This window comes from Pygoscelis adeliae, unplaced genomic scaffold, assembly GCF_000699105.1.
Source record: "Pygoscelis adeliae isolate BGI_AS28 unplaced genomic scaffold, ASM69910v1 Scaffold108, whole genome shotgun sequence".
NCBI lineage: Eukaryota > Metazoa > Chordata > Aves > Sphenisciformes > Spheniscidae > Pygoscelis > Pygoscelis adeliae.
The window spans coordinates 6,433,736-6,457,127 of record NW_008825498.1 but is presented as its reverse complement, the minus strand read 5'-3'; the positions used below and the strand labels follow the sequence as shown (position 1 = coordinate 6,457,127).

General features: G+C 38.4%; 1 protein-coding gene across 1 annotated transcript in view; it reads right to left on the bottom strand.

Annotated features, from left to right (window-relative positions):
* Positions 1-436: 436 nt before the first annotated feature.
* CDH2 (cadherin 2, type 1, N-cadherin (neuronal)) overlaps positions 437-23,392 on the bottom strand; it is a 116,998-nt gene continuing 94,042 nt past the window's right edge. Inside the window, exons 12-16 of the mRNA XM_009331482.1 lie at positions 22,109-22,342; positions 21,545-21,778; positions 19,677-19,816; positions 9,134-9,298; positions 437-1,072 (exon numbers count right to left, since the gene is read on the bottom strand). Of these exons, the coding sequence (XP_009329757.1) occupies positions 866-1,072; positions 9,134-9,298; positions 19,677-19,816; positions 21,545-21,778; positions 22,109-22,342 (980 nt within the window). The 3' untranslated portion in view covers positions 437-865. The remainder of the gene's footprint in view (positions 1,073-9,133; positions 9,299-19,676; positions 19,817-21,544; positions 21,779-22,108; positions 22,343-23,392) is intronic.

The window sequence follows — 23,392 nt, the reverse complement described above, 5'->3', positions numbered from 1 at the left end:
TTTGTAAATACTTTATCCATAACGAAAGATATAAACATGCAAAAACCTGAATCCATAGTCCAAATAATACATACACGTGTTCTGAAGTTTCTGCACTTCTCCACAGACTATGCCAATAAAACATTATGTACACATACCATTTTTTACAGTGAAGTGGGAAAAAAACACTAGAAATTAAAAAAAGAAAAAAGAAAAGTGTACATGGATTAAGACCAAAATGTGTCTAACATTCTAGCATAAGGAAAAAAAAAAAAAATCAATTCTGCTACAAACTGGTGATATGAAAACTCCCTTTATTTGCAACCAGCTGCATAAGTTTTAGAATTTTAGTGAAAAAAATCCCCTAACATCTAAAACTATAAGTAATGTACATTGTTCCACCTCATGGTCTTCTCTCCCAGATAATAAAATTGTTCCATGAGGATTTTTTTTGTTTATTTTTAGTTTCCTTATTTTAATAAAAGCAATGCGATGTAACAAAAGCATGTTGAAGCATATTGTGTTTCACCTTACTCCTCCCCACCCCAACATATTTTGTCTCTTTAATGCATCATTTCATAAATCAGTACCATTAAAGCCTTAAACATAAAACTAATTCCGATCTGAAAAAGGTACAAAAAGGCACATAAAATCCCAGTGCTTCTGTACTGTAAAATTCAAGTGTAACTGAGCTCAATATTTTTTTCCAAACAGCATTGGATCACTGATATTCCACGGAGCCCAAATTGGTTTGCAGCCTAAGCCAAAGCCTTCAGCAAGCACTTGTGCTAGTAGACTACAAAGTTAAAGCCTAGCTTCTGTATGCTTTTGGGGAATATCAGTTGAAATGTTTGTACTTGTCCAAAAATAAAGTTCACTTTGAAGTTCAGTCATCACCTCCACCGTACATATCAGCAAGTTTCTTGAAACGTGGGCCCCAGTCATTTAGGTAGTCATAGTCTTGCTCACCACCACTACTTGAGGAGTTAAGAGAGCTCAAGGATCCAGCAGTGGAGCCGCTTCCTTCATAGTCAAAGACTAAGAGGGAGTCATATGGTGGGGCTGTAGGGTCATTGTCGGCTGCTTTAAGTCCCTGCAAGAAGGAGAGGGAGAAGATAAAGTTCTGTATCTGAGAGAGAGGCAAAACGTTAACTGGAATATTGCAGTGCAGTTATCTATCAATTGCCACATGACAAAACCAAGTTCTTGTTCTTCTGCAATCCAATTCAAAACAGGATTCATGTTTTTGTAACTCCAGCAAGAACTTATTTCAACTCCTTTTACAATGTCCAGGTTTCCAGCATTACAGCACTGGACATTTTGAATATAGCTGCAAATACAGCTCTAACAAAACCTTAAGAGAACATGACGGCGCTAGGACAGATGCTAACAAATACACCGTTTCAGAGTTACACAGCTCACAACCTGAGGCATGAGCAATATGGGACTGGTTAAACAGACAGCTGGGGAAGAAGAAATAGGCATGTTTGCAAAGGTTTGCTTTAACAGCCATCTCACATGGCCAATAACATATCCACTGACATTGCTGGCCTGCAGTCCACCTGCGTGTGCCAAAAGCCGTATTTAGTTCTGTAAAATTCATGTACCTCTCTAGGCTGCTGTGAGAAAAAGATACAATATGTTGGCTTAAGCCTTATGTGCTTTGCCATAACCACCCGTAAGATTCCCTCTGCTCTTCAGAAAACACACACACACACACACAATGACATCAAAAGTAAATACGTGATTATAACCATTTTTGTTCCCTCATTTCAAAGTATTCAAGTTATCAACACATGAATATTGGGTCTTCAGTAATTTTAAATTTCTGCTCTCTAGAGCTGAATAACCCAAACTAAAAACCAAAACAAATTGAACTAGGGAAAGAACGACACTTCTTCTAGAGAAAAGTCTCTTCCCTCCCTGTTTTCTTACACAGGCCCAAACCTAAACAGTAAGTTTAATTTTAGAATACGAGACGAGTGCTCTGTGCTTATGCTGGGAAGATTTACAAATTGAATATAAAAGGCTGAAGCCTAAAGTTAAAAGCCCTCGTGTTTGGATTTTTCAATCTCGCTGTTTCTTCCATGGGATTAGCAATGCTCTTTCAAGATCTTCCACTTTGAATAGGATCTACTCTGGCAGTCACTGACAAGGGATAATATATCTTCCAGAATTCTGTAAGGCTGAGCTAAGATTTTAAATTGCTCACTGTTAATTTTAACCAGTGCTATATATGCTGGTTTTACTTTTAATTTTTAATGTTTATTTATTTAAAGAATGACTTTATTATTCTCCCAATTATTTGAAGGATTGGGTGTGCCTCCTTCGAAGTATTTAACATATTCTGGTTTTAGAAAAGTATATTTTACTCTCGATTGTGTTTAGTCTAAACGTGACATAATGGAAATGGATGTTGATTTTTCTTCTAGAAATACATATATAGCTAAACCCATTAATTAAAGCATACGGCACTGATAAGGTAGAACAGAATCCTGGTTCTTTATTGCCTATCTAAAATCATTCGGAAGTGTGCAAAATGTACCTAAAATAATTTTGCAAATCAGTGGTGTAAAGGCCCAGCATATTTATCAAACTAATGACCTCTCATCAAGAACACATTTTGGACTTAAAATGATCGTTTCATGTAGTACAACAACATCAAGCAGGTTATTAATAGCCTGCATTAGAAGCGCAATTTTGAATTATCTGATAAGAATAATTGGCGATGCTTGTTATCTTTCTCTTTGGAGTTTTCCATCCTGATGGCCATAATAAGGACAAAAGATCTGATTCTGAAAAGGGAATAGCAAGCGTTGGAAGACTTCCCTTACCCAGCTTCAAAGCTGGAAACAGTTCTAAGGCTTTCTCTCAATTGCTGCTGCTGAAGCAGAAATGCAACTTTACTTCTTAGGCAGTAACTGGCCTTATAGTATTTACATCTTCCTTTAAGACTGCCTGGGGTGACAGACACCCACGCTTTTCGAACACAGGTGACAGGGAAGGAGAATAAATACCACTTGAGCTTAAGGAGTCCTGAGGTATGAATCCCAGGTATCAGTGTGTAAAAGTCGTTTAGAAAGCTGGCTTGGAGAAGTAGTGCTATTTCCCTGCAGTTCTGCCTAGTAACAGCCAGCCAACCATGGGATACTAATTTATTAAAAAAAAAAAAAAAGAAATCAGTGAACAAAACATTTTCCTACATCGCTGCAGAAATTCTGATACCTATCAGCCATCCATGGCAAGTCGGCAGGCAGCCTCTTTCCATCTTTTTTTCCAAGGGGGAAGTTGGATTTTTTTGCAATTTGATGCTGGTATCATGATAGCATTTAAAAAGAAAACTGGTTCTGAGCTACTGACTTACAAGATAGCACCTCACTAACAAATACACTGTTTCAAAGGTTGTGCTTACTGTTCAATCCATTTCATTCAGAGAATGTAGCTATGGGCCATGTTATGGAGGTATTGACTCAACTACACAGTCCAAGTTAAACTGACATTTGCACCTATCTTCTGGTTAAAAATTCCTCAGATTGATAGTATAATGACTGAACTTAGTCTCTAACTCTTCAAATGACAACCAAGTTTTCTGTTATATTTGTGCGGCAAGTTACATACTAAAATTACAAAGAAATACTACCATTTCTTCACTTTCCCTCTGCTAAGCATATTCTCTGAACCTACGCAGTGCGCTGCTCCACTTCACTGTTGGGTTCTACAGCATGTCTGAAGCTGGAGTTACTGGATGTCAGCTTTGGCAGTGAAACTGGCTTATGAAGCTCCCTTTGGTTTCAGTATTGCCACCTTTTTTGCTTATTATGCCATCCCTTTCAGTGGGTGGTACCACAACCTGCTGTATTGGCACAACTGAAAAGGCAACAAATGGCTGCCAAGAACTGCTTCTACCGATTTTGCTGCCATGGTATTGTCAACCGCTTCTGAAGAGATCTCTCAGTTTTTCCCAGATGTGTTCAAGAATCTCAGCGCAGCAGAATTGTTATAGCTATTTGATTTGCAGTTTCCCGATCTGAAAACCCAAAGTTTTTACAAGACAGAGAAGCTTATTCAGCAACAGAACTGCTGGGGCACACACTTGGGACGAGGTGATCCTGCTGGGAGACAGTGAACTAAGTCACATTTCCTTGCATTTGCTATACCACCAATGCACAACAAGCAGTCACAGAAGAGCCATGGCAATACAAAGGTCAGCTTGAGACCTAGGACAGACTGAGTAGCAATCTCACTTTTTCCTCCTCCTCTTTTATGTATGTTGGGGCAACTTCCACTAAGGAGGAGACAAGGGGCAGAAGAGGAGAAACTACAGTGCCTTGACTGAGGAACAGTGGTAACCTTAAGTTATAGTTTCCTTAGTAGGCGTAGCATTCTCAATTTGTCTCAAATCAAGGGAAAGCAAAACCCTCAAAATCTTGAACTAACATGAAACATTACAAAAGCTAATGCTTTTATTTTCATTAATCCTACTACTTAATCAGATTCAGCAGACTTTTGATGAGAAGGGAAGGAAGAGCAGAGCCCTACAGGGAAACACAAAAAATTGTTTAAATCTGGAACCGTTTTCTTACTTGACAAGAGAAAACGGAAAACATCAAGGGATTCTATTCTGCTTGGAGGTGCACTGTATTAATAACCATTTACTAAGAATGAATTGAGGGTCCTCCATGTCCTTATGGGATAAGACCTTCAGTTTGTAATTTAAATTTAGTTTACCTCAGCCTATGTCCTCTATTGATTAGAAATATATTCTTAGCCACAAACTCTCCACCACAATAGAATTTGTTTAAGATTTCTAGGGACAGCATAGGTGGTTCTCGAAAACAGGATTAACAAAGCTACTTCAAACAGGCCTAATGTATACGGTCCTCCAAATTCTGACTATTCAAACTGTTTATTATGCTCCACACTCTGCAGGTTGTGTTTTAAAAGGCTCAAAATGGAAAACAAGGTCTACAGAGGATTCTTAATAACACATGACTTATTTCACTGACTTGTTTGTACACTGGACTGGAAGAAAAGGAGGTTTCTCCCTTCCCCCCTTAAATTAGAGATTCATCTATCCATTGAAACAGACAAAACAAGAAAGGCCCCGAGGTCATTTAGCTTATGCCTGCAAAACATATTTTGATTATAAGGCACCTCTGGCACCTTCTTATTTTAGAAAGTTCATGTATGTTATCTTAACTTTGTAAGTGTTATAAAAATACTTGAAGTTTTTATCATACTTGTAACTTGTTTTTTTCAACTGAGAAGTCATTAGAACACTACAAAATACTCATACTTATGTATGACTCATTGAGTTAAGCAGGTTTAATACAACAGATGACAGCTAGAAAATAATATACCAGAATAAACAGAGTACCGCCAAAAGGAAATAAACAAAATGACCCACTAGGTCACTTTTTGTTTCTACGGCTCTGTAATAAAAGTAAGAAAAAAACCCCACCTCATGCTTGCTTGGCAATAGTAGCTAAGTCCTCCAATATCTGAAATCAATGACCTATAGTTCTTCTTTGTCAAAAGATGGAGTAATTCAGAGGCTAATCTGAACAATGCTGGCTGTGTGTCTGAGGTGCTGGTGAGCATTTAACAGACTAAATTAATTCCTGCACATGGGCCAGCATCCCAAAGGATCATGCTGATCAGCATCTCTGGGAATAGGGCCAAGTCCTCCAAAAGACCAGACTGATCTCCAAAAGTGTTGCATCTTTTCAAACCAATGGGGTAATGCAGACTTTGCTACCGAGGTACTGACAACTGAGAGGCAGCCTCTCCTTGCTCAGCTACCGACTGGGCTGGTTCTGCAGGCGGTTTGGGTTAGGGCTGCCCAAGGGAAAAATCACTCCTAATAATGTTGAAGCTGGATGCAGAGAGATATGAACTTTGCCCTTTCTTATCTTGCTATGTTGTTTTTACAGCTCAGCATATCTTCTGTATGAACTACCCTAAGAAATGTCTGGTACGGGTTTTACCCAAGATATTTCTTCCATTTACTCCAAGTAAAACTGAGAGGAATTTATGGATTTGTTTGGGTATAATCTTGCCAGGACTGCAGGTGGAATTCTCTGAAAAGAGTCTGAAAACCTGTGCAACCTGAATGTTTATGCTCTAGACGCTGACAATTTGGAAATTTAACTGCAATAGTGAGTACCACTGTGAAAGACTGATTTCCCCCCCCAATAGACTTTTTTAGAATCACATTTGTCATTTTAACACAATTTTAACATAAAAAACAAATTAAAATGAAACTGTTTTGGAGAAATAAAATCTCCATTTTGCTCAGTCTTCTGGCAAAACAGACAGAACATGGACAACCTTTGGGTGGCTACTGTCTACTAGAGAGAGGGTTAGGTGGAATGCCCTATGGTAAAATGATACATTGCTGTGAAATCCTAAGAAAGAAATACCTTATGAAAAAAAAAAAGCTAAATACATAATTCTTGAAACATAGAAACTACCTCATATGGTTCCTTTCAATCAGAGGATATAATTAATTTTGAGCTAACTTGCAGACAAGAAAATTGCCATGTTTTCTTTAATTTCATATATATTTCCAAGGTTAATTTTATTTTAGAGTCAATGACATTATTGACATCATTTTACTGTGTAAGAATAGCTGGGAGAAGCCTTCTGTTTTGGTGGATGGCAAGGGGAAGCATAAAGTGAGGTATTGATCTAATACAATAGACAGCAGTAAGAAACTGACTCCATGCTCATCTGTACTGTGATATAAACACGTTGGGTTAAATCAAGACAACATGTACTGTTTCTACAGCTCCATGTGTGCACAGTGATGCTATAATCTTCAAGAGTGATAACCTACTGAAAAATAGTATTGCAAGAACAGCTTGCTAAGTGTCCTGGTTTCGGCTGGGATAGAGTTAATTTTCTTCCTAGTAGCTGGTATGGTGCTGTGTTTTGGATTTAGCATAAGAATAATGTGATAACACACTGATGTTTTAGTTTTGCTGAGCAGTGCTTACACTAAGTCAAGGACTTTTCAGCTTCTCATACTGCCCTGCCAGTGAGGAGGTTGGAGGTGCACAAGAAGCTGGGAGGGGACACAGCCGGGACAGCTGACCCAAACTGGCCAAAGGGATATTCCATACCATATGACATCATGCTGAACAAAAAAACCTGGGGGGAGTTGGGCCAGGGGGGCGCAGCCACTGCTCAAGAACTGGCTGGGCATTGGTCAGCAGGTGGTGAGCAATTGCATCATGCATCACTTGTTTTGTATATTCTTTTATCATTATGGATATAAGGAAGAAATTTTTTACGCTGAGGGTGGTGAAACACTGGCAGAGGTTGCCCAGAGAGGTGGTGGGTGCCCCATCCCTGGAAACATTCAAGGTCAGGTTGGACGGGGCTCTGAGCAACCTGATCTAGTTGAAGGTGTCCCTGCCCAGGGTTGGGGGGTTGGACCTTTAGAGGTTTTTTGCAATCCAAACTATTCTATGATTCTATGATCATTATTTTTCCCTTCCTTTTCTGTCCTATTAAATTGTCTTTATCTCAACCCACGACTTTTACCTTTTTTCTGATTCTGTGCCCCATCCCACTGGGGGGGAGTGAGCGAACGGCTGTGTGGTGTTTAGTTGCTGGCTGGGGTTAAACCACAACACTAAGTAATTTGAAAATTGTAGGAGGCTGGACAAACTCTGGCGCCTTTCTAGCTTTCCAGGAGAATCACACTCATTCCTTGTCTTGGCTCTGTAAGAGAGCTTGATAGCTGCTTTGAGGACAAGAAAAATCAGGGTATTGAGGATTATGGGTTCTCCCCGACTGCCTGCCAGGTGGGTAGTGTCTGGTCACAGCTGTGAGAGCATAGGATGGGAAACTGATTGTTTGGAAGAAGATGAGGAAGCACAAGGAAGTTCTTGTCTGCACGCTGCCTTGGCCAACAATGTGGGCCTTTTATTGTCCCATGTCTCCACTATTTTCCAGAAGCCAATTATAATTGTAATATTTAGAAGTGCAAGGCATGCAAAAATCCTCTTTGTTGAGACATCTCTTTCTAATACAGCTCTTCCCCAAACCTGAAGTCTCTTAAAATACAATGTTTTACGAGAATATTTGTGTCTCCTGCTAGTCATCTCCCTGTAGGTTTTTTACAATCGTATTGCTGTATACCTTAAAAGGAGCAAACTCAATTTTCTACAGCTTGCTAACACAAAAGACTTCAGTATATTACCCTGACTTTTCTTTAAAACAAACAAGAATAAACATGTTTGCAAAAACAGTTCTGCAACACACTGCAATATTTGTCCAGCTCTAGTTTGCCAAGGAAGATATAAGAAAATTAGAGAAAAAAATTAACTACTACTATTCATCTACAGAATATAGCTTATTTTTAAGTGGTAAATTTTGGGTCGGTATTTGTCTTCCCATAACCAGCAAGCACAAGAAACACTTTCTATCTTAAGTACCCCAAAACCAATGATTTAAGACTGACCAGTGATAGAAACAATGAAACAAATATTTGTAGGAGCATTTCTTTCAGAACTGTGAGTAATCTGGTATATTCTGAATCTTGCTTACGTTTATCTTTATTAGATTGAAGAATCAAAGATAATGCAAAGATTTTTAAAGCTCTACAACAAGACAAGTATTAAAAGCACTTACATAACATTTAATTTAGCTGCCCTGCTCACTAATCATATTTGATGGAATCCTTTTGGTCTTATGGAAGGTACTGAATTTCCACTATTATCTGGATTCAAAGGGTAATGTACGAGGAAAATGAAAATTAACTTCTTCCATTATTAAATTACTGTGAATTAATAAATGAATTTAGGCTAAACTATAATTTTGTTAGTCTGTTTATTACTTGGAACCCATAGAATAATCCTGCTTGGAGATACTGTGCTTGCAGCTGATAACGTATTATGAATGTAATTAATACAAGCATACAGAAGTTAATTGATATATCCTCCCCTTTCTGTTTGAATGAGTTAATTAAATTTGTCTGCACTTTAAAAGAACATATTTACTTCTAACTAGCAAGACAATTTTAATTGTCTAAGTAAGTTTAAAAAAGTTGTTATATTCAAACACAACACTACTCATGCAGAGTACAATAAACAAAATATAAATGCTTATCAGATCTTCGGAGGAAACTCTTTTCTCTCTCCTTTACCTCATTAATGAAGTCCCCAATGTCCCCAGGATGAGGAGCAGCTGATCTGACTGGATACTGAGGTTCCGCATGGATTGGCCTTTCATCAAGACGTCTGATTCCAACAGGTTTGATGGCATCTGGTTCCACAGTGTCAGGCTGCTGGAGCTGGCTCAAGTCATAATCCTGCAAAATATGAAACCAAGACAGTACGCTAGGAGAATTTCAAACAATATCTGTCGGGGGAAACATAAGGAGGAAAAAAGAGAAAATGCAAAGAAACTTTCACCAGAAGTCCTGTTTTCAGGATTGTAATGCTTACCGAGAATAAGTCAATAACATTGTTATTTGCATACCAACAGGATGTTATTTGATTTATACTCCTTGAATCTACCATTTTGATTCTCTTCCATCAGATTTGTAGCGCTTCTCGTAAGTTTTCCATTGAGAAGCAAGGATTTGAGTAGTGCTATTAAGAGACTAAACACTTTGCCTAGTAATGATGATTTACTGCATAGAGCAAAGATGCCAAACCCAACTTTTATTTTTCTAAGCAAATAAATGCCAGACATTCTCATTCTGAGAAAGAGGGAAGCACACTCTCTGCAGCGTTTTATAATACCTTCAAAGAATGAATTTAAGACTCCTTGCTGATTTCATGTGGCTTCCATAATATGAAAGCCAAAGGGGGAAAAATGTCATAAGTAGTACAAAGCTCCTCAGATTTGGCCTTAATTCTAAGCACTTTCTAGAGATTACTCATGGATCTGTTCATTAAGTATTTGATGCCGCAGTTTCAAACTCTGGCAGACTGATGAAGCCAGCATAGCACCGTGAATTTCAATAAGCAGCATGTATGTATATAAAAATTTTAATTAGATGAATGTTTATGCATTTAAGATATATATGCCTGAATACTATTTGCACACTGTGATGCATTTCAGCATTGTCATTCAGCTCACTGTTGTCATGTCTAGAAGGTAGTCATGCTCTAGGATGCCTTTGCACAAGGCACTGGTAAAAATGCAGAACAAAGAACTGGGCTTAAAGGCTTAAACTAAAGCCATTCACAAACTACCAGCAGACTGGGGATCATGCCAACTCTACTGTATGCCAGATAGCTTGCCCCACACATAATCCAAGCAGTTGAGAAGCATCCTAAATAAGCTCCTTTATCAGTATCTATTTTTCAACAGTGTTGTTCTGGTAAAAATCTTATTTATAATCTCAACTTGCTGGAAGTTATCTGTGCAGACAATTACATTTTCATTGGTTCCTTACTGGCTCCTAAAGGAAGGAATGCAAGCATTTACTTCTGCTGTCACCTCACGGGATGTAGGTCCTTTTTGAGAGTATGACCTTCTGTGACCCCAGAAACAGACTTTTCAAGGAGGAGAGGTCTGTTGACAGCAGTGAAGGTAGTTTGTTGGGAGAATTGTAACTGACTATCAAATCCACTACACCTTCTAATTTGTTACTCAGGTCCTCAGCTGACTGCACGCAAATATATAGTCAAAAAAGGTGGAACAGCTCCACTGAGATCTGAGAATGCAGTTTCATATGCTTTAATTAGATTACAAGTTCCTTGGGGCAGAGCAGTAACTTCTACCCTTCGGTTCTTCATGTACCAAACAGAATAATAAGTGATCTCCATGAAGTGGTATGAATTGGAGGAAAGTAAACAGAACAGAACTTTTTATCCTTTCCCTTTTTATTACGTAAAATAAATCAAAATAGTTTAGAGACACGCTATCAGAAAATCCTATCAAACAGAGCAGAATGTACTTTTTAGAATTTATAAATATGTAACATGAGTGCTTTTCATACCCACCCAAAAGATAAAGGTGGAAAACACCAACAGGGAGAAATGAAAAATACTAGTTTTTTTTATACTAAGCATTTCATTATGGAGGAATTCAAACAGGTATGGTTAAATAGCAATGTATTAAAACCAGGAAAGCCTCTCTGGTCATTTCAGTTTTATAAAGATAAAATGTTTTTTCCACCCACCCGCATATGCATACAATTCTTCTTCTGATTAGTGGTCATACAGAAATGCAATATGAATCAAGTCAGTCAGTCTAGTATCTTCACATCTAATGCCATCCTCTTGTGTGTATGTATAGTTTGAGACATCTCCAGGCTCTATAGCTAATAAGACAGCAAAGATTGCCATCCGCAAGGCAACAGCAGTGCAGAATGTGTCCTTACGCGGACTCCCACTTTAGTTTTCTTTCCTAGGGTAATTTATGACACTGCCATCTAGCCTTCTATCAGAGGAAATTTATTTTGCAGGTCTATTACTGTCTGGACAGGAAGAGAAGATCCATTGTGCTTATTACCATGGACTCTCAAATCTCTCCTATCATTAAAATCAATACTAACTGTACATCAGTCAGGTATGGCAAGTCATCCACCACCTCTCCAAACTGGCTTAGTGCCATACAAACACAGTATCATGCCACGACTCCAGCTGTTTCAACATTCCGTCTAAAGTCAACTCTACTCAATTATTGCGAAGTAAAAGAAGGAAGAATGTTTTAAAGAGCCAGGGCGTAAGCTGTTTAGGGCTGCTGAAATTCCATCTCTTCACTCAATGCTGCATTCACAGCTAGAAATACGGGAAAACTTTTCATGTATTACCTAAAGCTCCTGAACAGACTTTAAGGTTAGTCTCAAGCAGAGTTTGCTAAGATATTTAACTGCAGAAGTGACAGCTAAATGGAAAACTGTGGCGCATGAGAGAGAGAACAAGACATGCTGGGGTAGGCTGGGACAGCCAGCTTTGAGCAATGCTCTGGGTCACTATTTTTACTCTTAATTTCAGGACCACAAGTCAACAATGTTTTGTCTTTGCTCCAGTCTTTTTCCATATAACCTGTTCATAATTACAATCTGCTGAGGGACTAATGAGGAACAAGACTTGGCCCTCCATTGGAAATGTACTTGAGCAAAGGTTGTGAGCATCTAATTCATATGGCTGCCAATTTTTGCCAGAGGTATTTATTTACTTATTTATGCTGTTTAGCCCTAACTCCAGCAATTTTACAACAAACACCTCTATTTAAGCAAATCCAAACACAGGATTTGTTTTCAGTTTTTCTCCTCAAACTTCTGGACAAGCTTAGATTGTCGATGGAAGGGAGTATTCGTTTTTCTCTGTTGGAAGGTCACTAAAATATATTAGTTTGCTCCCATTTTGCATCTAGCAAAAACTCAGGCCTTTAGAAATCGGAAGTTTAGACTAGTCTGATAGTCCAAGTCTACAGTCAACAGGGAAACAGAAACCTCCCATTCTATGACAGGGATCTAAGTGAAGCAAGCCGAACAACCCCTTGTCTTTCCCCTTGCTTATAAAGGAATTTGATATTACTGGATGAGACAATACAGCTACCTTTTAGATAACTGGCAGTTAGAGAGATGACAATCTTAATGCTTTATCAATGTAACTCTCTTGATGTAACCACCAGCACTTCTGTCTCTCTGGTTAGCATCTCTGGCATCACTATTTGCTCTTGCTGAAAAACACCCTGACATGTGTATTAAAGCAGAAAAACTTCTGGTTTTGATTTGCTTTTAAGAAAGAAAATAAAATCACGATGTACTAAAAGGGCATTTTATCAGAAGTTGCATCTTGTGAAATTAAACAATCTCAAAAAACCCCTGCAAAACCCCACCAACCCCCTCCCCTCCAAGCTGGTTACAAACATTGACCTTATTAGCCATTCACTTAGTTCTAGATAGCTTTAAGCAAAGACTTACACTGCTACTAGCTCCCACCTCACATTCCTGAAACGTGAGATCCCAGTGAGACAGTGCTAAATGCCAAAACCAGCTACCCAAGCCCTACAAATTAACCACCTTACCAGATGTGTAGGCAGAAGGGTCCGAAACCCCCAAAAAGCACTTCTTTAAGAACATCTACCCAGTAGTTCGAAGCACAGTCCAAGTATCTCAACTTGAACAGAAGAATGTCCAGATTAGAAGGCCGTTTTATATTCCCCGGTAATCACCGATTTACAGAGAAACAAGATAATGCAGCCTTCAAAATCTCTTCCCTTAAACAACTTCCTCTTGTGCAAGGCAGCTATTCATTTAACAGCTCTTGAGTAAAAATCCTTCATACAGCAGTCATCAGTTACAGCAGTAGGAGAGATTTTTTAAAAAGTACCTTGCTTTCTGACTAACAGTTACCAGATTCTACAATCCCTCCCAAAAAATGAGGGGATAGGCCAGGAAATAGTTTCTCAGAAGCTTCTAGTTTTATAAAGCTAACTTTTTTCCTCCTGGATTAGCTGTTCTGGTTGTGTTTGTATTTTAGAAGATTTACTTAAGTTCTTGGCAAAAACTTAACAAAGTAAAAATTTTTACAGTAACTGGACCTCCTTTATATGAATGCATACTAGAACATTATAAAGCAGAACTGCAGACAACAGAATCAAACCCCAACTTACTAAAACTATAAATTGCTATCCACTGACGGGACTGACTTTTTTCCAGATAGGAAACCCTGAAAATATTGGAATATATTACATCTAAATTGAGCTTTCCACTACTAAGAAGTTTTCTCTAACACTAGCAGTGATACCTCCTAGTACATACAACCTGACTGACATATTCATTTATGACTTCTCAATCTGGCTTCTGTGTTATCTCAGAGCTCTCAGTTTATTTCCTGGCCATTCACTAGACTGTGTTATATGCTTTTAGGGATGACTTGTTTTTTTACCTTGTACAGAACTAAAGCTTTGTCTATGCATAAATACAGGCCCGGACATATGACTAATATAACAAAAACACTACACCTGTTTCTTATTTTCAAAGGACGCAGTCTTTGCAAAGAAATATGAAAGTTCAGGTCTATCCCCATGCAAGAATCGATTTAATTGTCATCAGATCACTTAATTTGATGGTGAGAGCTGTAAGCATCATCCACTGAACAAAATCAGCTGCAGTGGTCTAAGTGCATGTAAAGCAACATTGGCAGAAGTTTGCATTTCACCCACCCCTTTTACAGGATGGTGCCTTAGTGTAAACCCAATTTTATTGTTGGCTTAAGAGAATAGAGCAAACTATGACTTGAAGTACCTATGGATAAAACACATGTTCTGCTTTACCTTTGTGTTCCAAAGACGATTACCGTCTACTCCAATAGAGAAATGGGATGGGGAAGCAAGGGAAGAAATATTTTACACAGCTGAATGTTCCCATCTGCCAAGGTCTTTTAAAAACAAAGAAGTGAAAACCAATCCTGCTGTATCTTACCGTTCTACCCCCAAACCCACCAAACATCACCCTAAAAAACTATAAGAAATCTGCACATAAGATATTGCCCAAGTTCTGCAAAATGCTCCAACCTGCCCTAAATGTTACCTCTGCTGAAATAATGGGACTCCAAAAAAAGCAAAGCACGGAGGGCTGACTAGATGTAGGCTGCAGGTGGGAGGCTACTTAAAATGCCTGTGCTAACAGTTGCTCTTTATTTGCCATTCACTTTTTGATTACTTTCTGCCATACTGCTTTTTCATACTTGTTTTTATTATAGATGCATCTGGATATTACAAGTTAATAATTTTTAAGGTAACCAAAAAGCTAGCTTATCTTTTTTAATAATAAAAAAAGGTGAAAGTTAAAACTCCAGCTGCAGATAAAACACAGTAACAGGCGTAGGTTCTAGATAGGATAAAATAAAACAAAACACAAAACAATTTTGTAATGGAATTATGGAAACATTACTTTTCATATGATGAGATAAAGATTCACCAAGGAATGACAGTAATTCCTCCATAGGAACACTGCATGAGTCACTCATTCAAAAAAAATGAAGTTAATGTCTTAGTAAGCAAACACAATGCCCAAAATAACTACCTTCTAATTATAATATTGTATATTCCTAGGGATATCTTAGCAACAGTTATTTCATTCATTATCATTAAAATTTCTAAACATAAAACATGTTCCAATCTTAATGCAATGCAAAATAAAGGTTAGAAAGTGAGAGTAAATGATCTGAGTAACACTCAGATACGGTGCTGAAAATAAAATATAATCAAATGAATTTATGAAGTTCATCAAGCAGGTAAGGACCATTGTCATGTTTAGAACAGAGGTTATGACAAGATCCAGCACAGAAGATCAATGTAATCTTAAGATGTAGGCATACAGAAAGTTATGACAATAAGAAAAAAAACTAACAAAAAATCCAAAGGATTACTCAATTCGTTTTTATCAATGATATGCTAATGCTGGAACAAAGCTACCTGTTCTATAAAGAAGCAATTTCTGTTTAGAATTTAGATCCTACACACATAAAAATGAACCATTTTGTTTTTAATGCTATTATCAGATCACCTTTAAAATAAATGCTACTATTTTCTTTCTCTATATAAACGTAATAAAACATGGCAAAAAGCAAGCTATTGACTAATGTCTGAATAGACTTGTAAGAAAAGGTGATGTAGGAAGGAACACGCAGAATCCTTCAGAAGAAAACTACTTTGAATAATAGTAAAATCATTGTGTTGGAAACTCTTGCGCTGAAGAGATCTGGGGGCTAGACTAAAATACAGGTTCAAAACAGTTATCTGCAATACTTTCAAAGTATACCACCCACTTGCTCGGGCAACTTGCTTCAACAGGACCACCTGCATGAGCAAGTACTACTAAAATTCAGAAAACACTATAGAAATGGGCTCAAAGGAGATGAGAGGATCATCTTGTGCAATGAGATGTATACAAAAGCAATTAAATGGAAAAAACATATCACAGTTATCAGGCTGACATATGCTGCACATATCCCAATCGAGCACCCACTGCCTCAATGTAAATCACACAAATGGCCCGAGATACACGATGAAAACGAATTAGTGATGCTTACGGGTTGTGATCTGCTATGTGCGTGAACTATGCTGCAGACGCGCTAAGTGCTTTAATACTCAGCCAACATGAGGTTTTGGTATTTAGAACTGACAATAGTGTTACAAGTTGAGAGCACATCATGTCAGGGGAGAATATTTGTCATTTGTACCTCACACCTCGTTTGCTGAACAACTACAAGCTCTAGATCACGCGGTCCACTAATAATCAAGACAGTCACTACCAGCTTCGTAATTTGTACCTGAACTAGGCACATCTATTTCAGAATATAGCAAACTGTAGCGTGTGCCCCCCCCCCACTGCTCGGTTAAACATTCAGATGGAATAAAAAAAAAAACCAAAACAAAGCAAAACAAAAAATCCCACAACACTTACCCCCTCCCCAAACCAGTAACCAAACCAGTCCCACTGACTTCTGTGGAATGATGCTGACTCAAAGCCTCCCATGGCCCAGATCCTGTAAGTCAGGTAGCCACATTGCTAAAACTAGAAAATATTAAACAAAATCCTGAGAAGAATCACAGACTTTCTATCTGGAATACCTCTGCCCCTCTCCTTTCTCCCTTGTCCCCAGCTTCTACTAGTACACTGATCTTTCCCAATACCAGGAAAAAACGTTTCTGCCTGGAACAACAGGAGTGCTGTATAGCTTTCAGAGCCAGTTTTTCAGCCCACATTTCTGAGAAACAGAAGTTCAGGTGAAAAAAGTCCAGAACATTTCCAGTGTTGACAACGCTCTTCAGTGGGGAGCAGGCTGACTTCAGTTATGACCCACAACTCAAGAGCTTTTCTGGCTTCGGGAATTAAAAGCATTTTTCTCAACTGCTGTGGAGATCACATGACCCTGCGTACATCATGTCAGGCTAGAGGAAGACTATGAATCATTCAAGAACCTCAATTTTCTTTATAAGGATTCAGTCTGTCAGAGTGAACAAAGCAGGCCAAGGTGGCCTCAGATGGGATTAACAGGAAACCTTCACAATGGAATAAACTGCTCTTTTATGACAGACTTCACATCGCCATTCCTTGGAGATGCTAGCATGGGGGTGGGGGTGGGGTGGGGTGGGGGAGAAGAAAACCAAGCAGGAATCCCACTTTGTTGTTGACAGTTGCTATGACTCAGAGGAACTAGCTGGAACTTGGAACTCATCAAATTTATTGTGGGAGACATTACTCTGTTAGCATGTACAAAGAGTTTGAAAGGAACATGCCGAGCATGCTTTAGGAGCTTCTGGTTCTGCCGTGACAGCTAAGAAACCCAACTGCATAGCTTCCAAATAAATAAATAAACCCTCTTAAATAAATAAATTACTCCAAAAGCAAAACCACAAGTCTAAAAGTAGTTTGGTTCTGGATGCAAAGAGTCCTATCACTTATCTTCAGGCCCTACCAGCCATACCTTCAAGTCACGTAAACATCTGGGATAAACAAGAAAAATATGAGGCCGCACAGAGTAAATCTTCAAGTATTCATCCAGAAAAGCAGGGGATTTTAAAAAGGCCTAAGTAATTTGCTTGCTATAAATAGCAGTAAGTAACTTTAAAAGGTACAGATTATGAAAATATCTGAAGCTTTTAAAATATTGTTTCCACTGAGATTCACACGAAGCTTTGAGCATTCCCTTCTGTTTTGCTGCATGAGATGCACCTTGGGTTGGACGGTTCTGTGTTTCTGAGTCACCTTGTGCACTGCCTTCTACCGAAGCTGCTTGTTCAATCAATCCTGATGGTTTTGTGGAGAGTGCACCATAAAAAGGTAATACTGACGTAGAGCATTTTCCTCAGTCATTTGCTGACGACTTGTGGATGCAAGGTTGACATGAAATAATTTTTCTTGATTTTTATAGAACAGTGGCAGTTTTACCCTATGAGGCCTCATTCTGAGAATAGATTTTTGATGGTAGTCTCATGCTTTTTTAGAACACTAACTTTGACACTTTAACTTTGACAAAAATGTGAAGATTTTTATGGCCAATGACTTTTGCCTACGATGTTCTGCACGCAGCTTTGCTTGTACAGTATTTTGCTAAGCCACCGTTTGCAAAAATGAGATTACTACTTGTAGGGAACTTGTTAGACATTTCAGAAGCTTAGCATTCCAAGTTCTTAAATCTCACATAAAATGCATGCAAAATCAGGTAAAACTCAACCAAATACAATCCTCCCTCTTTCCCCTGGGCACAGGAGGTGAGAGGGGCAAGGAGAGAACCGAGAACAAATGAACCTGGGAACTATTATCATCTAGTTAAGCACAGGCAGAAATTAGATTTTACAAAACGTCAAACCAAAACAAATTAAAATAATCTCCCTGAAAAGCAAGACATAACTTATTTCCATCATCCATTGTAGACAGAAAACTAAGTGCCTACGTGAAAAGTTTGTGCTCTCTATTCAGCCATTCTGGACAGGAACAAATTCCTAACTTTGGAGCTGTGGGGCAACCTACCCCCTTTTTGCCTACACAGTGGTCTAAAACTCTTGCTACAGAAGCAGTTATAAAAGCTTGCTATACAACTGAATACATACACAGACTCAAAGGGTTGTCTTCAGTTTATTTAGTAACATAAGCAATTTTCCAAAACTGCATAAACTGAAGTTTCCTTTGCAAATTGCTTAAAAAGAAAGTTATGCAGAAAAGCCAGGAAGTAGGAACAGTACTTTGGGAAATGCAGGAAGCATGGAAATTACTAAGGGGAACACAAATTTCAAACAAACAAATAAATGAGCAGAGGGAAGCTATAAATGTCTGTACCAGTGAAGGGAGACACTTTTCAGATAACTCAAGTGCCAGATGACTGTGACTGGGGATGCGTGGAAGAATTACACTTAATTTTTCAAGGCTTTTTTACTGGAAAATTTCTTAGGCTCTATTATATGCACTGTTCACTTCGTAATTATTACACTTACTTCTACCACTAATAATGTGCATAAATCTACTGTTTGTCATGTTCATAAAGCACTTAATAAACCTCCTCTGAAAGAAGGAAATTGCACAGCTTGGAAATCCACTAACTTGGAGAGAGAGGGAAAAAGAAGCTATTCTTAGCATATACACATCACTCCTAGTCCTCTGACCTGTCTGCGGTGGTTCAACCAGAGGTGACATGAGAGCAAATGCATATGGCACCTGCCTGGAAAGGTATTTGAATAAACACAGATGTGCCCTGACAGCTACTTGAAACATAAATACTTTCCAAGCTGAAATTCCAGTAGTGGCCAATCTGTCAATAGTCAACATTACTGTATATCTAGAAAAGCATTCACCCACCACTAAAAAAGGGTCATATTTGGAACAGACTATATTAGGCACTCTGCCCTGGTGGATTCTGTACAACAGGATATCAGACAAGGAGAGAAGAAGGTTTACAGACTGCAATGAGAGTGGATGTTCATTTTCATTTAAATATAACAGTCTCAGCTGGAATATGGTCAGAATGCTGTGACTGTAAGTGGACAAGATACTGGTTTTACATCTCATCCAAAAGGTAAGCAATTGGTATTTCTGGAACTGCAAAAAAACAACATGAGAAAGCAATGTTGTATTTCAGGTTTTCAAAACTTTACTTATTGCCTTCAGTATTTAAGGTAAAAATTAGCTACCTATCATAACGTGTCAATGGAAACAAAATAGATAAAGTGCAGAGTGAAGTGCAAATCTATACGTAAAAAAAAAATTAATCATTCCTCACCTGATCTTCTTCACCACCACCCTCTTCATCATATTTCAGAATGTTGTCCCTCACATCATCTTCTGGATCAATCAAGAGCTGCTTTGCCTGACGCTCTTTATCACGGCGTTTCATCCATACCACGAACATTAAAACTAAAACTACATTGTAAAAAGGGAAGACACAAAACCACATCTTGATTCTGAAGTACAGCCACGGAAAATTGTATAAATTTAACACCAAGATTAGGGGGGGGGAGGAAAAAAAGCCAAGAAAGTTGGCTTTGACTGTTCTGGATGAGTTTTGGGTGTTTTTTGTTTTTTTTTTTAAATAAAAAATTTCATAGAAGGTAGCTTAAGAAAGAGATGTTTAAACTCGGGCTACTATGGGCAATTTGATTTGGAAATCAATCACATATTCAAGGTCGTAAGTCACAAATCCATTCCACATCTGCAAAATAAACTTGTCATTAAAAGAAGTAAGAAAGACTAAGCTTCATAAACCACTGGATTCAGAAGGGAATCTCTCCAGTAGTGGCAAGAATTCTAAAAGATTATATTACTTGTATTTTTTTCTGCTATGTCCCAAGAATGTATAGCAATTTATACAGTTTAAGTAATTCTGATGTTTGAACATCACCAAGCTTAGGCCATTTTGGCATACAGCTCAGCAGTCTGCGAGAACAGACCATACTGTTGCCTAAGTTAAGATCTATGTTTAGAAGCAAGAGGAATCAAGGTTGAGGAGAATGCAGGGGCATTTAGAGCTATATATATATTTAATCTTTAATCTCAACAATTTCAAGTTATACTGTTTGTTTATAAACTAAAGCTTGTTAAAGAAAACCGAATGAGAAACAAAACAGAATAAATGAATTTCTAATACAATAGGACTGTTTCCAATTACAACCATCTTCAGGGAAAAAAATTCCAATGTATCTAGAATGTCAGTATATGAAGAGTATCTTAAAGGATTTGATAGTTTCAATGAGGCTCTGTTAATTCAATACCTAACATTTTAAGAGTATCTTGTATCAGGAAAATAATTGTAATGCGTTTGTGTACAGCCATGGGCTTAGCCAGGCTCAAATACCATTTTTATTTTATTTTTTTTAAATTACCCCTTTCCATCATTTTATATGTTCTAGACTGGTGCACAGTATACTCTGAAGAGATTAATCCCTTCCTTGTGTTCCACCACAATCAGAAATCAGTTAACCATAATGTGTAGGAGAGCTAGCATCTAATTTACTTCACTGGACAGACACTTAGTCATGATGTTTAGTCATTTCCCTTATTGAATGCACTTGACACAAAAATAAAATACTAGCACAGCTTTATGTAATACTTAAACACACATACACATCTCTGTTCCTGCATGGCTGCCTGCTTGTCGGGCCTTATATGAAGGGCTGTGATGTATTACTTTCCAAAATCATCAAATAGCCTACTTACATTAATCTGAAGCACAACAGTAGTAACACCAGAGCACTCCTTAAAGGCACTGTTAGCCGCTGTGGGTGGCGTCAAATCACACAGTACCAGCAGCACAAGAGAGACTAGAAGTCTGGCGACTAATCACATCTTCAACCTGGTCACTCACTGACGTAACATAACAAATGCCCATGGGCATAGACGGAAAACCTCTTTCACAAACCCACTGGGGGGCTTGACTGCCATGCAAGTGCTAGTTATGATCTGTCTCTCAGACTCCTAATCCTTTACCATCAGAAAGTTTTCATACTTGTCCAAGACGTTAAACTAAGCAGCAACGATTCTTGGACTTGAGTCTTTAATCACTCCCCCATCTTTGTCAAGGTACATGGGACTGAAACATAAGATGATACTTGCAAAACGAAAGAGTTAGGATTAAGAGATCTATCCACTCACTGAGCAAGATGATGATACAAAGCAGAATTGCAATGATGGCACCAGTGCCCAGCCCTGCGCCAACGATCCGGTCAACGTCAGTGCAGTCTCCGTTTATGTCACATTGGCAAACTTTCACTTTCAGCACAGAAGTGCTAGAGGCATGTGGATTTCCAGAATCTGTAATTACTATGGGCACATCGTAGATACCAGCCTCCAGGAACCTGATCCTTAAAGAGAGCTGGGCGTGATCACCTGTGTGTGAAAGAAAGGCACTTGTTAAAAAGTAAAGTGTACTGCTCACGTAGGTTTAAAACAGTATTGGCAAAAATGGCTCATCTTTGAGCTCTGGGTTAACTTACTGTTCAACCCACTACATGACACTCAGGATAACACACTTCTTTATTACTGTGAACATCTTTTCTTTCTTAAAATTTCTTGTTCTTTGGGGAACTTACACTAAGGTGCTTTCCTATTCATATTAACCAAATTCATGTACGTTGCGAAACAACACCAAAGTAAAATACAGAAAAGCATATGAAATAGTTTCTTTAAAACGATTAAGATTTCTATAATGTTAATTACCACTAATCCGAACAATAGTCCAATTCCTCTTAATACTAGCAGGTGTCTCAGGCAGCTCAAAGGCAAACGGGCCTGCATTTGGATCTATGTCAGGGTCTACAGCAGTGATGTTAATAGCGTTAGGCTGTAGTGTTTCACAAGTCGTGGCTTCTTTCGGATTCACTTGGGGGGCATTATCATTGATGTCCAGCAGGTATATCTGAAGTGTGCCAGTTCCGCTCATCGGGGGGATTCCTTAAAGAAAAGAAAATGGTACTCAGCCTGTTTCCAATTGGAAAGTTACTTAACTGAAGCTATGCCAACACTTTTCAATTACCACGTACATGTGTTCACCTCAGTTTCGGGATTCTGTCTTTACCAAGCCCATCTAACACTGTCACTACTGCTAACACACAAATTCTTATCTAGTCTGTCCTCAGAAAAACTGCCCTACTTAGCAATAATCAGCAAATAACGGCAGATCCACAGATCAGGGACTCAACTACTTTACTGACTAGACAGACAGTTCCTCTCCAGAGACAGCCCGCATCAAATAGTTCAGAGAAAAAAGTGCAAAATTGGGACAGTTTATCCTCTGGAGAAACTTATTTTGTAACTCTGAAGACTTACGATCACCCTTTACCACAAGTTTGCTATTTAAATTCTTTCTAATACTGACTTTCAGCACGCTACTTCTAGACATTCTTGCTATCCATATCGAATGTGTGACGTTTCCATAAACCTTGCTAAAGTCACACATTTATGTGAACATGTGGCACTGAATTTCTCAGTATAATTAGCAATGGTTCTCATTCCACACCCCCATAATCTTCCAGTTCCATTTAATTTTGTTCTCCAGAACAGACCCAAAAGGATAGAAGTAGTTGATCTAGCTTTGTTATACTGTATCAGTTTGCAAAATTTTACTATTTGTCTTCTCTCCAAGGTTGAGAGAGTTCTCCAACTGAAACACTCGCCCCAGTGTTTCAGTTTTCCCCTCTAACGTGACAATGTTCCTAACTGCACCTGTCCATCTTTCTGGTATCAGTTATTAACAGTACAGCACTCCAGCCAAACTCAAAGGACTCATTTCTGAGCAGAGACTGTTAATTGTCTTTAACAAACTGACAATGAAAAGACATGTCTCCCTTTGCACTGCTGTAGCCTGAAATGTGGAAAAATACAACACCCCTCCCTCAATACGTTACTCCCCATGAAGTCCACCCGTGCTGTGCATTCACTCAGGCTACTGCACTCCTGCGCAGGTTTTTTCAGTTTTCTGTAAACTCGACTAATGTAACTAAG